This window comes from Babylonia areolata, chromosome 33 (genome assembly GCF_041734735.1).
Source record: "Babylonia areolata isolate BAREFJ2019XMU chromosome 33, ASM4173473v1, whole genome shotgun sequence".
Taxonomy (NCBI): domain Eukaryota; kingdom Metazoa; phylum Mollusca; class Gastropoda; order Neogastropoda; family Buccinidae; genus Babylonia; species Babylonia areolata.
Genome location: NC_134908.1, coordinates 16883168 through 16898167, shown reverse-complemented (window position 1 = coordinate 16898167; position 15000 = coordinate 16883168). Strand labels below are relative to the sequence as shown.

Genomic DNA, 15000 nt, shown 5'->3' with positions numbered 1-15000 from the left:
AATAAATAATAGAAATAATAGATAAGCTTACATAAATAAATAAATAATAATTATGATATAAAAAAGGTAGTAGTAATGATAATAATAATAAAATTTTTAAAAAAAATAAAATAAAATAAAATAGATGTATGCACGAACAATGACAACAGCGACTCTGACGATGCTGCTGATGATGGTTAGAATGACGGCGAGAACGATGATGATGAGGTTCATGATGATAGCGATGATGATGATGATGATGATAACAACGACGGCGACGACAAACGATGACAACCGATGAAGGCACAAACACAAAGACGACACCGACGATGGCGATGAAGATGACGACGATGATGATGATGGTGATGACGGTGATGGTGACGATTATGATGACGACGATAATAATGATGATGACGACAGACGATGATGATGAAGATGACTATGATGACGATGATGGCAGCGAAGAACGCAGGGTGCTTGAAGTGCGACGTGCAGCCCTTCGTGGACGGACGTCCCCAGGCAGAGGACTTCCTCACCTACCTGCCCGACTTCCTGTCCGACAATCCCGACATCGCCTGCGCTAAAGGGTGAGGCAGCCAGGGAGAGAGCGAGGTTGGGAAGGAGGGAGAGGAAGGAGGGAGAGATGGGAGGGAGGAGGAGGGAGAGTGAGGGAAAATTGAGGGAGAGGGAGAGAGGCAGAGCGACTTCATCGACTTCCTGACCGACTTCCTGTCGGACAACCCCGACGTCACCTGTTCTAAAGGGTTAGCCAGCCAGGCAGAGAGGGAGGGAGATTTGGAGGGAGGGAGAGGGAGGGAGGCGGTAGAGTGAAGAAAAATTGAGGGAGAGGGAGAGATAGGCAGAGGACTTCATCGACTTCCTGCCCGAATCCTGTCCGACAACCTCGACGTCGCCTGCGCTAAAGGGTCAGCCAGCCAGGCAGAGAGGGAGGGAGATGGAGGGATGGGAGAGGGGGGAGATGGAGGGGGGAGGCAGAGGAAGGGGGAGGGAGAGGATGGAGGGAGGGAAGGAGAGGGAGGGAAAATGAGGGAGAGAGGGAGATGGATGGAGGGAGAGGAAGGAGGGGGGAAATGAGGGAGATGGATGGAGGGAGAGGAAGGAGGGAGAGGGAGGGAAAATGAGGGAGAGAGGGAAATGGAGGGAGGGAGAGGAAGGAGAGAGAGAGCGATTGAAAATGAGGGAGAGAGGGAGATGGAGGGAGGGAGAGGAAGGCGGGAGAGAGGGGAGGGAGGAGGAGGGAAAATGAGGGAGAGGGAGAGATAGGTAGAGCGACTTCATCGACTTCCTGACCGATTTCCTGTCGGACAACCCAGACGTCACCTGTTCTAAAGGGTGAGCCAGCCAGGCAGAGAGGGAGATGGAGGGAGGGAGAGGGGGGAGATGGAGGGGGGAGGCAGAGGAAGGGGGAGGGAGAGAATGGAGGGAGAGGGAGGGAAAATGAGGGAGAGAGGGAGATGGAGGGAGGGAGAGGAAGGAGGGAGGGGAAATGAGGGAGAGGGAGGGAAAATGAGGGAGAGGGAGGGAAGATGAGGGAGAGAGGGAGATGGATGGAGGGAGAGGGAGGGAAAATTGAGGGAAAGGGAGAGATAGGTAGAGCGACTTCATCGACTTCCTGCCCGACTTCCTGTCGGACAACCCAGACGTCGCCTGTTCTAAAGGGTCAGCCAGCCAGGCAGAGAGGGAGGGAGATGGAGGGATGGGAGAGGGGGGAGAGGGAGGGGGGAGGCAGAGGAAGGGGGAGGGAGAGGAGGGAGGGAGGGAGAGGGAGGGAAAATGAGGGAGATGGGTGGAGGGAGAGGAGGGAGGGAAAATGAGGGAGAGGGAGGGGGAAATGAGGGAGGGAGATGGAGGGAGGGAGAGGAAGGAGGGAGAGAGGGAGGGAAAATGAGGGAGATGGATGGAGGGAGAGGAAGGAGGGAGGGAAAATGAGGGAGAGGGAGGGAAGATGAGGGAGAGAGGGAGATGGATGGAGGGAGAGGAAGGAGGGAGGGAAAATGAGGGAGAGGGAGGGAAGATGAGGGAGATGGATGGAGGGAGAGGAAGGAGAGAGAGAGGGAGGGAAAATGAGGGAGAGAGGGAGATGGAGGGAGGGAGAGGAAGGAGGGGGGAAATGAGGGAGAGAGGGAGATGGATGGAGGGAGAGGAAGGAGGGAGAGGGAGGGAAAATGAGGGAGAGAGGGAAATGGAGGGAGGGAGAGGAAGGAGAGAGAGAGCGATTGAAAATGAGGGAGATGGAGGGAGGGAGAGGAAGGCGGGAGAGAGGGGAGGGAGGAGGAGGGAAAATGAGGGAGAGGGAGAGATAGGTAGAGCGACTTCATCGACTTCCTGACCGACTTCCTGTCGGACAACCCAGACGTCACCTGTTAGCCAGGGTTAGCCAGCCAGGGAGAGAGGGAGATGGAGGGGGGAGGCAGAGGAAGGGGGAGGGAGAGGAGGGAGGGAGGGAGGGAGAGGGAGGGAAAATGAGGGAGAGAGGGAGATGGAGGGAGGGAGAGGAAGGAGGGAGAGGGAGGGAAAATGAGGGAGAGTGAGGGAAGATGAGGGAGAGAGGGAGATGGATGGAGGGAGAGGGAGGGAAAATTGAGGGAGAGGGAGAGAGGCAGAGCGACTTCATCGACTTCCTGACCGACTTCCTGTCGGACAACCCCGACATTGCCTGCGCTAAAGGGTCAGCCAGCCAGGGAGAGAGAGGGAGATTTGGAGGGAGGGAGAGGGAGGGAGGCGGTAGAGTGAGGGAAAATTGAGGGAGAGGGAGAGATAGGCAGAGGACTTCATCGACTTCCTGCCCGACAACCTCGACGTCGCCTGCGCTAAAGGGTCAGCCAGCCAGGCAGAGAGGGAGGGAGATGGAGGGATGGGAGAGGGGGGAGAGGGAGGGGGGAGGCAGAGGAAGGGGGAGGGAGAGGATGGAGGGAGGGAGGGAGAGGGAGGGAAAATGAGGGAGAGAGGGAGATGGATGGAGGGAGAGGAAGGAGGGAGGGAAAATGAGGGAGAGGGAGGGAAGATGAGGGAGAGAGGGAGATGGATGGAGGGAGAGGAAGGAGGGAGGGAAAATGAGGGAGAGAGGGAGATGGATGGAGGGAGAGGAAGGAGGGAGGGAAAATGAGGGAGAGGGAGGGAAGATGAGGGAGAGAGGGAGATGGATGGAGGGAGGGAAAATGAGGGAGAGGGAGGGAAGATGAGGGAGAGAGGGAGATGGATGGAGGGAGAGGGAGGGAAAATGAGGGAGAGAGGGAGATGGATGGAGGGAGAGGAAGGAGGGGGGAAATGAGGGAGATGGATGGAGGGAGAGGAAGGAGGGAGAGGGAGGGAAAATGAGGGAGAGAGGGAAATGGAGGGAGGGAGAGGAAGGAGAGAGAGAGCGATTGAAAATGAGGGAGAGAGGGAGATGGAGGGAGGGAGAGGAAAGCGGGAGAGAGGGGAGGGAGGAGGAGGGAAAATGAGGGAGAGGGAGAGATAGGTAGAGCGACTTCATCGACTTCCTGACCGACTTCCTGTCGGACAACCCAGACGTCACCTGTTAGCCAGGGTTAGCCAGCCAGGGAGAGAGGGAGATGGAGGGAGGGAGAGGGGGGAGGCGGGAGAGAGAGGGAGATTGGGAAGGAGGGAGAGGGAGGGAGGCGGTAGAGAAAGGGAAAATTGAGGGAGAGGGAGAGATAGGCAGAGGACTTCATCGACTTCCTGCCCGAATCCTGTCCGACAACCTCGACGTCGCCTGCGCTAAAGGGTGAGCCAGCCAGGCAGAGAGGGAGGGAGATGGAGGGATGGGAGAGGGGGGAGAGGGAGGGGGGAGGCAGAGGAAGGGGGAGGGAGAGGATGGAGGGAGGGAGGGAGAGGGAGGGAAAATGAGGGAGGGAGGGAGATGGATGGAGGGAGAGGAAGGAGGGAGGGAAAATGAGGGAGAGGGAGGGAAGATGAGGGAGAGAGGGAGATGGATGGAGGGAGAGGAAGGAGGGAGGGAAAATGAGGGAGAGAGGGAGATGGATGGAGGGAGAGGAGGGAGGGAGGGAGGGAGAGGGAGGGAAAATGAGGGAGATGGATGGAGGGAGAGGGAGGAGGGAGAGGAAGGAGGGAGAGGGAGGGAAAATGAGGGAGATGGAGGGAGGGAGAGGAAGGAGAGAGAGGGAGGGAAAATGAGGGAGAGAGAGGCAGAGGACTTCCTCACCTACCTGCCCTGCGCTAAAGGGTCAGCCAGCCAGGGAGAGAGGGAGATTTGGAGGGAGGGAGAGGGAGGGAGGCGGTAGAGTGAGGGAAAATTGAGGGAGAGATAGGCAGAGGACTTCATCGACTTCCTGACCGACTTCCTGTCGGACAACCCAGACATCGCCCTGCGCTAAAGGGTGAGCCAGCCAGAGGGAGATTGGGAAGGAGGGAGAAGAAGGAGGAAGAGGGGGAGGGAGGGAGGAGGGAGAGTGAGTGAAAATGAAGGAGAGGGAGAGAGGCAGAGCGACTTCATCGACTTCCTGACCGACTTCCTGTCGGACAACCCCGACGTCGCCTGTTCTACTGTTCTAAAGGGTTAGCCAACCAGGGAGAGAGGGGGAGATGGAGGGAGGGAGAAGAAGGAGGGGGATGGATGGAGGGAGAGGGAGGGGGAGGCAGAGGAAGGTGGAGGGAGAGAAGGGAGGGAGGGAGAGGGAGGGAGATGGAGGAGGAGGGAGAGGGAGGGAAAAAGAGGGAGATTGAGGGAGGGAGAGAGGGAGATGGATGGAGGGAGAGGAAGGAGAGAGAGAGGGAGGGAAAATGAGGGAGAGGGAGGGAGAGAGGGAGATGGATGGAGGGAGGGAGAGAGGGAGGGAAAATGAGGGAGATGGAGGGAGGGAGAGGAAGAAGGGAGAGGGGGAGGGAGGGAGGAGAGAGAGTGAGGGAAAATTGAGGGAGAGAGGGAGAGAGAGGCAGAGGACTTCCTCACCTACCTGCCCTGCGCTAAAGGGTGAGCCAGTCAGGAAGAGGAGGGGGAGGAAGGGAGGAGAGAGATAAACAACAACACCACCACCACCACCAACAACAACAACAAAAAGAAAATGGTTAGGAAGAGGTGAAGGGAAGTATTATGACGAGGACAGAGAGGTAGGAAGATTAGGGATGGAGAGAGAGAGAGAGGGAGAGGGAGAGAGAGAGATGGAGAGCGAGAAAGATGGAGAGAGAGAGAGTGTGTGTGTGAGATGGAGGGTGATAGAGGTGGAGAGGGAGGGAGGGAGGGAGATGGAGAGAGAGATGGAGAGTGATAGAGATTAGAGAGTGGCAGACATAGAGATGGAGAGAGAGAGAGAGATGGAGAGTGATAGAGATGGAGAGTGATAGAGATTAGAGAGTGGCAGACATAGAGATGGAGAGAGAGAGATGGAGAGCGAGAGAGAGAGAGAGGGGGGAGGAGAGAAAGGATGTATGTGTGTGTGTGTGTCTGTATGTCTGTGTGTGTGTGTATGTGCAGTGGACACGCGGCATATGCGTCTGCAGTGGAGTTGCTGGACAACAAGACTCGAGTTGGAGGTCAGTTCGTTCTCCGGTCTGTCTGTGTCTGTGTATCTGTCTGTGTCTGTGTATCTGTCTGTGTCTGTGTGTCTGTCTGTGCATCTGTGTATCTGTCTGTGTCTGTGTATCTGTCTGTGTGTCTGTGTATCTGTCTGTGTCTGTGTATCTGTGTGTGTATCTGTGTGTGGATCTGTCTGTGTATCTGTCTGTGTGTCTGTCTGTGTATCTGTCTGTGTGTATCTGTCTGTCTGTGTATCTGTCTGTGTCTGTGTATCTGTGTGTGTATCTGTCTGTGTGTATCTGTCTGTCTGTGTATCTGTCTGTCTGTGTGTATCTGTGTCTGTCTGTGTGCATCTGTCTGTGCGTCTGCGTATCTGTCTGTGTCTGTGTATCTGTCTGTGTCTGTGTATCTGTCTGTGTGTCTGTGTATCTGTCTGTGTATCTGTCTGTGCGTCTGTGTATCTGACTGTCTCTGTATCTTTGTATCTGTCTGTGTGTCTGTATGTGTGTCTTTGTAACTCTGTCTGTCTGTATCTCTGTCTGTCTGTATGTCTGTGTCACAACAGATTTCTCTGTGTCAAATTCGGACTGCTCTCCCCCAGGGAGAGCGCGCGGGCATCGCCACAGTGCGGCGACACTCACATATATTTTCTCTCTTCTTTTCCCTGTCTACAAGTGTGGTGTTTGTTCTGTATTGTCCGTGTGTTCTGTGTGGCTTGTTCGGGGATTAAAGAGGCTATGCCGGTCTTGAAAATAAAAGCTAATTTGTGTTTGCACATTTCTTCTGTCTTTGCTGCTGTGTGCACATGTCAAATGATCGGTATAAGGACAGGCCCGGCGCTTCCTTTTTTTTTTTGAGGAAGTGTCTGGGTTTGTTCCAGTGTACCTTTTATTTACCTGTGTGCTAGCTGAATCGGTAGCTTAAGCAGCATTGACGAGAAGTTGTGTCCCTTGTGAATGGAGAGAGTTACCACTCCTTACTATTTGTTAATCATTTCTTCTCCTGACCTCATTGTTTGTTAATTTCGATGATGATGATGATGATGATGATGAAGATTTAGCTTCTTCGTCCTGGGAGATGACCTCGATCACTTGCTGTTCTGTATTCAGTGAGGAGAATGAGAGGGTGCGGGGGGTGGGGGGCTGGTAATGATGATGATGATGACGATGATGATGATGATGATGATGATTCCATTTCTTCGTCCTGGGAGACTACAGAGCTCACCTGCTGGACTGAATCGGTAGCTTAAGCAGCATTGACGAGAAGTCGTGTCCCTTGAGAATGGAGAGAGTTACCACTCCTTACTATTTGTTAATTATTTATTTTGGTATCAAAATGAATTTTTCTAAAGATTTTTTTTTTTTCCGGGACGGATGACCCCTTTTTGTTGCTGTGGTTTCTTGGGGGTGGCTTGTTGTTGCTGTTTTTCGACGGGCGAAATAGCCGAGTGGTTAAAGCGTTGGACTGTCAATCTGAGGGGCCCGGGTTCGAACTACAGTGACGGCGCCTGGTGGGTAAAGGGTGGAGATTTTTACGAACTACTAGGTCAACATATGTGCAGACCTGCTAGTGCCTGAACCCCCTTCGTGTGTATATGCAAGCAGAAGATCAAATATGCACGTTAAAGATCCTGTAATCCATGTCAGCGTTCGGTGAGTTATGGAAAAAAGAACATACCCAGCATGCACACCCCCGAAAACGGAGTATGGCTGCCTACATGGCGGGGTAAAAACGGTCATGCACGTAAAAGCCCACTCGTGTGCATACGAGTGAACGCTGAAGAAGAAGAAGTTGCTGTTTTTTACGTGCGCTTAACTGCATGCTGCAGACGGGACCTCGATTTATCTCTCGTCTCATCCGAATGACTAGGCACCCAGACCACATCTCAAGGTCTAGTGGAGGGGGCCAACAGCAAGGTGAGAGCTGCATGATCAATGGTTTCTCCAGTCAATGGGAAACCATTTACAACTTAGTCTTTTTGTGAAGGACTATGACTCGCAAACTAGGAGGCAAAATTGCACTGGCTCTTAAGTGCTGCAGCCTTGAGGGCTAGTTGGCCTTTGGGAACCATCCTAACGCCGACTGTCCTAAAACCCTCTTGGCCGAGAGAGTGGGGATGTAACTTGGGCAAGACACTCTCCACTATAATCAAATTCTAGCCCAAATAGTCGGAACAACAGTTGCCTCCTCTGCTGTTCTGATGGTCATAGTCGGACACGACTGACTATCATATAGTGGAGGGGGAGAAAATACTTGGGATGATGAGATTCGACGGAACCAGTGCGCTCAGATTCTTTTCGCTTCCTAGGCGGACGCGTTACCTCTACTCCAGTACTTTACAAATGGTTGGAGTAAAAACCACGGTCCGTATTTGAGATTCGAACCCACCAGGGCACTTGCTTTGTAGTTGGGTGCTTTACCACTAGGCCACCGCTCAACTGACATTTTGACAGACCGGTCATCATTGACCAAACAAACAACACAATAAAACAAACTGACCCGCATAAACAACAACAACAAAATTACGAAAGCAGAAACCAACCAAGACCTTTTTTTCTGCCCTATCATCTGCACCGTTTCAGTGGCATTACTCCCACGCCGCTCATTTAGATTCCCCAATACACGGCCACACCCGGGTTCGTCCGTCACAGTTCTAGTGTCGGCAGTCCGCAGGGAACCATCGATGTTAGGTCGCCAGGAGACCACACACCAGAGGAGACCCTGCACTGCTGCTGAGACACTTCGGTAGTGTTCAGTGGTACCAGTTTTGATATAACGTACTTAGGACACCACCTACTAAGCCACCTACTAACGACAATAATGGCTTAGTCGCGGAGCCAGACTGAATGAGCGTCCCTCCCAGAGTGGAGACCCCCACCACGTCCCTCAAACAACAGCCCCCCCATGAATCTGCCGACACTGAAGACATTGACAGGACTCAAGCACAGAAGTGGAGGGGTATCGAAACTGAGGTCACCATGAGAGCAGGGCATGAAAGGCCACAGACTTTGAGATTGTTTTGTTTACATTGATGACGATGAAGGAGGAGGTCGATTCTGGTTTGGGACTGCATGACAAGGCTGTATTCTACGCTTCCTATCATAATGATATCCCAGCGTTAACCAGCCCCGAGAGATACAGACACTTGCAGTGTTGGTCAGGTAATTAGAGCAACATTCTAATGACACACCCGTGAAGTGGATGACACTCGACTGTGTGGTCCCAGTCTCCCCATTTAAGCCCACAGCACACTCAACTCTGGGTAGGAGCCGGCCACGGGCCGAAAAACCCACCTCCGCTGGGATTCGAACCCGCGTCCTCCCAGCCGTCAGTCCGTGACACTAACCACTTGGCCACGGCGGCTGGTAGACCTTTCATTGTTTGTCTCCTTCCTACAGCCACGTATTTCATGACGTACCACACCATTCTGAAAACGTCATCGGATTATGTGGACGCTCTCCGCAAAGCTCGGGAGATCGGCGCCAACATTTCCGCCTCTCTCCGGCAGCTTCGGGCGTCCTCGGGTCACCATGGCGACCAGTCACAGGACGAGGTGTTCGCCTACAGGTGAGAGATAGGGGGGACACCGGCTTTATTTTGTCAGTGTTTTGTGTGACTTTCACGTCTTTTTGGTGTCATGAAACTCACAAGGATTACACACACACACACACTCACTCACTCACTCACACACACATTCACACACCTTCTTTCACACACACACACGTACAAACTCTAACATTCTCCTCTCTGTCTGTCTGTCTGTCAGTCAGTCTGTCTGTCTGTCTGTCTCTCTTTCTCTCTCCCCGTAATTGATTTAGTATGTCCACTATATTTAAAAAACAAACAAACAAAAAACAAAAAAAAAAAAAAACACCAACCCCGCCCCCCAACAAAAACCCCCAAAACGGAGAAGATCAAATATGTTTACTCCTCTGCATGCTGCCCTGTAATATTTGTGAGAATCTAAGAGTAGCACATGTATTGCCCCAGAGTTTGCTTGAAGCTCAATAATTGATTGTAGATCCAGATTGCTCGTGTCCTCTTCAGATGCTAATGATGGAGTCTCCCGTCGGACCGACGGATGAGTAGGCAGGCAGGCTTGTCTGTCGGTGTGTGTCCTCATACGGGAGAAGAGGCCGATTCTGCATGCGCAGCACTTCCCACAGGTGTTACAAGGGAAAACGTCTCCAGAAGTTTAGCCCTGCTTCCTTCGCTCACGCTTCTCCTTAATGGCCAGCGTTCTTTTGTTTTCAAACGTCTTTATGCCACTAGAGCACAGCATCCTCCAGCGAGAGCGGTCGAGGGCATCAGTTTCCCAGGAAGCGATGTCTATGTCACAGGCTTTGAGGTTTGTCTTCAAGGTGTCTTTGAAGCGCTTGCAGGGTCTTCCAAGTTCACGGTGGCCTTCCTTCAGCTGGCCATACAGTAGCATCTTCGGGATCCTGCTGTCTGTTGTGCTGACAACGTGTCCTGTCCAGCTTTGCCTGACCAGCACAGGTGACTTTTTTTTTTAGTGAAGAGGAGTTGTGCAGTCCCTTCCCCACTCTCTCGCCTACCGACGCTCAGAGTCCCACATGTGCAGATACTGCCACGTGTAGAACGGCCTCGGCAGGTGCAGGTTTTTTCTTCGAAGTTCCGTCTCCTAGGAGGACTTCCAGCCAAGGATAAGAGCTCCCCCTGCCCTTTGGTCATCCTCTTCCGCCTTCACAGCCGTTGGGAAAGGTTTCCTCCTCCGCCTTGTCCGTCGTTGGAAGACTTCAGATGCTAATAATGTCCTAAAAGTGTTTCTTTATCCGTATGAAGCATTTAAGATAATGAAAATAACGCTGAGACGAATAAAAAAAAGAGGTTATGATGACAGGATTGAAGATGTCTGTGCACACCCCTTCACATGGGGCAAAAGCCGCTTGCAAAATGAATCAATGATATTTGGAAGTATCTGGTATTAGGAAGTGTCGGGGTTTGTTCCAGTGTATCTTTTTATTTAGCGGTGTGTGATTGGTAGCACACTTTGTCAAGAGCCAAATAACCATGCTAGCGGGTCCACTGGAACCACTCTTAGCAGTGGTCAAAAGGAGGAAGCTGTCATGGTTCGGGCATGTGACACGCCACAATTCACTGCAAAAGACAGTTCTACAGGGAACGCTAGAGGGTGGTAGGCGAAGAGGGAGGCAAGCCAAATGCTGGATGGACAACATCAAGGAATGGACCAATATGGATAGCGCTACGCTGATACGACAGGCAGAAGATAGAACCGGATGGCGTCGTCTGACTACGGAATCGTCCCTCATGTCTCCTCTACGCCCATCCCGGGCAGGAGAATGAATGGAATGGAATGGATTGGTAGCATAAGCAGCATTGACTCGAAATTGTGTCCCATGTCCATGGAAAGTTACCGCTCTTTACTGTTCATTAATCCTTGGTAAGGGGAAGTGTGTGTGTGTGTGTGTGTGTGTGTGTGTGTGTGTGTGTGTGTGTGTGTGTGTGTGTGTGTGTGTGTGTGTTTTACACGTATGTGCTTATTTATCATCATTATTGTTTTTTTATTTCATTTTTATTTATTTATTATTATTAGTAGTATTAGTATTATCACCTTCTTCTTTTTTTCTCAAGGCCTGACCAAGCGCGCTGGGTTACGCTGCTGGTCAGGCATCTGCTTGGCAGATGTGGTGTAGCGTATATGGATTTGTCCGAACGCAGTGACGCCTCCTTGAGCTACTGAAACTGAAACAGAAACTGATCCTTTACACTCCCAGCATCATCATTCTTTAACTCTTTCCATACGAACGGCGAAAGAGACGACGTTAACAGCGTTTCACCCCAATTACCATCATCAAAATATTGCAAGCGGAAGGCTCTTAAGCGGAAGGCTCTGAAGAGATGAATGTTGACAAAGAATACCACAATTCTGTTGTCGGAAGCTAAAGGTTGGGTCATTCAGACACCCACTGGACATCCGAGGGGTCTGTGTAGAGGAGAAGAGAGGACTGGCCGTACTGAGTGAGTTAATTTCATTGGTGTTCGTATTCTCTGCACCAACAGCATCTTCTACGTGTTCTACGAACAGTACCTGACCATCGTACACGACACAGTGGTCAACCTCGCCATCTGTCTGTCGGCCATTCTGGTGGTGACCTTCACCTTGCTGGGCTGTGACCTTCACTCCGCCCTCCTGGTCATTGTGACGATCGGCATGATCCTGGGCGACCTCCTGGGGCTGATGTACTTCTGGGACATCAGTCTGAACGCTGTGTCCTTGGTCAACTTGATCATGGTCAGTTTTTGATTTTTTTGTTTTTTATATATTTTTTTTAATTTTGATTTCTTTAAAGGGGCTGGGAAGGCTACATGTGTGGGGGAGGGGGTTGGTGTGTAGGGTGTGTGTGGGTGATGGTGTTGGTGTGGAGGGTGTGTGTGGGTGATGGTGTTGGTGTGTACGGTGTGTGTGGGTGTTGGTGTGGAGGGTGTGTGTGGGTGATGGTGTTGGTGTGTAGGGTGTGTGTGGGTGTTGGTGTGGAGGGTGTGTGTGGGTGTTGGTGTGGAGGGTGTGTGTGGGTGATGGTGTTGGTGTGTAGGGTGTGTGTGGGTGATGGTGTTGGTGTGGAGGGTGTGTGTGGGTGATGGTGTTGGTGTGTACGGTGTGTGTGGGTGTTGGTGTGGAGGGTGTGTGTGGGTGTTGGTGTGTAGGGTGTGTGTGGGTGATGGTGTTGGTGTGTACGGTGTGTGTGGGTGTTGGTGTGTAGGGTGTGTGTGGGTGATGGTGTTGGTGTGTACGGTGTGTGTGGGTGTTGGTGTGGAGGGTGTGTGTGGGTGATGGTGTTGGTGTGTACGGTGTGTGTGGGTGTTGGTGTTGGTGTGTACGGTGTGTGTGGGTGTTGGTGTGGAGGGTGTGTGTGGGTGATGGTGTTGGTGTGGAGGGTGTGTGTGGGTGATGGTGTTGGTGTGGAGGGTGTGTGTGGGTGATGGTGTTGGTGTCGAGGGTGTGTGTGGGTGATGGTGTTGGTGTGTAGGGTGTGTGTGGGTGTTGGTGTGGAGGGTGTGTGTGGGTGATGGTGTTGGTGTGGAGGGTGTGTGTGGGTGATGGTGTTGGTGTCGAGGGTGTGTGTGGGTGATGGTGTTGGTGTGTAGGGTGTGTGTGGGTGTTGGTGTGGAGGGTGTGTGTGGGTGATGGTGTTGGTGTGGAGGGTGTGTGTGGGTGATGGTGTTGGTGTGTAGTGTGTGTGGGTGTTGGTGTGTAGGGTGTGTGTGGGTGTTGGTGTGTACGGTGTGTGTGGGTGATGGTGTTGGTGTGTAGGGTGTGTGTGGGTGATGGTGTTGGTGTGTACGGTGTGTGTGGGTGTTGGTGTGGAGGGTGTGTGTGGGTGATGGTGTTGGTGTGGAGGGTGTGTGTGGGTGATGGTGTTGGTGTGTACGGTGTGTGTGGGTGTTGGTGTGGAGGGTGTGTGTGGGTGATGGTGTTGGTGTGTACGGTGTGTGTGGGTGATGGTGTTGGTGTGTAGGGTGTGTGTGGGTGATGGTGTTGGTGTGTACGGTGTGTGTGGGTGTTGGTGTGGAGGGTGTGTGTGGGTGATGGTGTTGGTGTGGAGGGTGTGTGTGGGTGATGGTGTTGGTGTGTACGGTGTGTGTGGGTGATGGTGTTGGTGTGTACGGTGTGTGTGGGTGTTGGTGTGGAGGGTGTGTGGGTGATGGTGTTGGTGTGTAGGGTGTGTGTGGGTGATGGTGTTGGTGTGTACGGTGTGTGTGGGTGATGGTGTTGGTGTGTAGGGTGTGTGTGGGTGATGGTGTTGGTGTGTAGGGTGTGTGTGGGTGATGGTGTTGGTGTGTAGTGTGTGTGTGGGTGATGGTGTTGGTGTGTAGTGTGTGTGGGTGATGGTGTTGGTGTGTAGGGTGTGTGTGGGTGATGGTGTGGAGGGTGTGTGTGGGTGATGGTGTTGGTGTGTAGTGTGTGTGGGTGATGGGTTGGTGTGTAGGGTGTGTGTGGGTGATGGTGGTGTGTAGGGTGTGTGTGTGGGTGATGGTGTTGGTGTGCAGGGTGTGTGTGTTGGAGGGGTGGGGGTGGGGAGGTAGGATGTGTGAGAGTTTCTGTGTGTAATGATAATGATGATAACCACAATGACAATGTTAATAACGACGTCAACAATATTGATAATAACAATAACAAGAAGAAGAAGAACAACAACAACAAGATAATGTTGTTTCTCCTTGTGATAAAAACAACAGCAGCAACAACAACAACAGCATAATGTTGCTTCTCCTTGTAATAAAAACAACAGCAACAACAACAACAACATAATGTTGCTTCTCCTTGTAATAAAAACAACATCAGCAACAACAACAACATAATGTTGCTTCTCCTTGTAATAAAAACAACAGCAACAACAACAACAACATAATGTTGCTTCTCCTTGTAATAAAAACAACATCAGCAGCAACAACAACAACATAATGTTGCTTCTCCTTGTAATAAAAACAACAGCAACAACAATAACAACATAATGTTGCTTCTCCTTGTAATAAAAACAACATCAGCAACAACAACAACAACATAATGTTGTTTCTCCTTGTGATAAAAACAACAGCAGCAACAACAACAACACAATGTTGCTTCTCCTCGTGATAAAAACAACATCAATAACACCACCACCACCAACAACAACAACACCACCACCACCAACATCAACAACAACACCACTACCACCACCAACAACAACAACACCACCACCAACAACACCACCACCACTAACAACAACACCATCAACAACAACAACACCAACAACACCACCACCACCAACAACAACACCATCAACAACACCAACAACAACACCACCACCACTAACAACACCAACAACAACAACAACACCACCAACAACAACACCATCAACAACAACAACACCAACACCACCAACAACAACACCAACAACACCACCAACAACAACAACAACACCAACAACAACACCAACAACACCACCACCACTAACAACAACACCATCAACAACAACAACACCAACAACAACAACACCACCACCACTAACAACAACACCATCAACAACAACAACACCAACACCACCAACACCAACACCACCAACAACACCAACACCAACACCAACAACACCAACACCACCACCAACAACAACACCACCAACAACACCAACAACGACACCAACACCACCACCATCACCACCACCACTATCACCACCAACAACAACACCAGAACCACCACCATCACCACCACCACCAACAACACCACCAACACCACCAACAACACCACCACCACCACCAACACCAACAACAACAACAACAACACCATCACCAACACCATCACCACCACCACCACCATCACCACCACCACCATCACAACCACCACCACCATCACCACCATCACAACCACCACCACCACCAACACCATCACCACCACCAACACCACCACCACCACCAACACCACCACCACCACCAACATTGCCGTGTCTCCTGTGTTTCAGGCGGTGGGCATCTCCGTGGAGTTCTGTTCCCACATTGTGCGGGCC

The 15000-nt window shown here is 51.6% G+C and overlaps 1 protein-coding gene across 1 annotated transcript in view; it reads left to right on the top strand.

Moving 5' to 3' along the window:
- The window catches only part of LOC143276938 (NPC intracellular cholesterol transporter 1-like), a 54636-nt gene that overhangs the window by 37116 nt on the left and 2520 nt on the right, over positions 1 to 15000 (top strand). Inside the window, exons 19-23 of the mRNA XM_076581609.1 lie at positions 440 to 566; positions 5435 to 5493; positions 8875 to 9043; positions 11519 to 11750; positions 14956 to 15000. The exon at positions 14956 to 15000 is cut by the window's right edge and continues 69 nt beyond it. Coding sequence (XP_076437724.1) covers positions 440 to 566; positions 5435 to 5493; positions 8875 to 9043; positions 11519 to 11750; positions 14956 to 15000 — 632 coding nt within the window. The remainder of the gene's footprint in view (positions 1 to 439; positions 567 to 5434; positions 5494 to 8874; positions 9044 to 11518; positions 11751 to 14955) is intronic.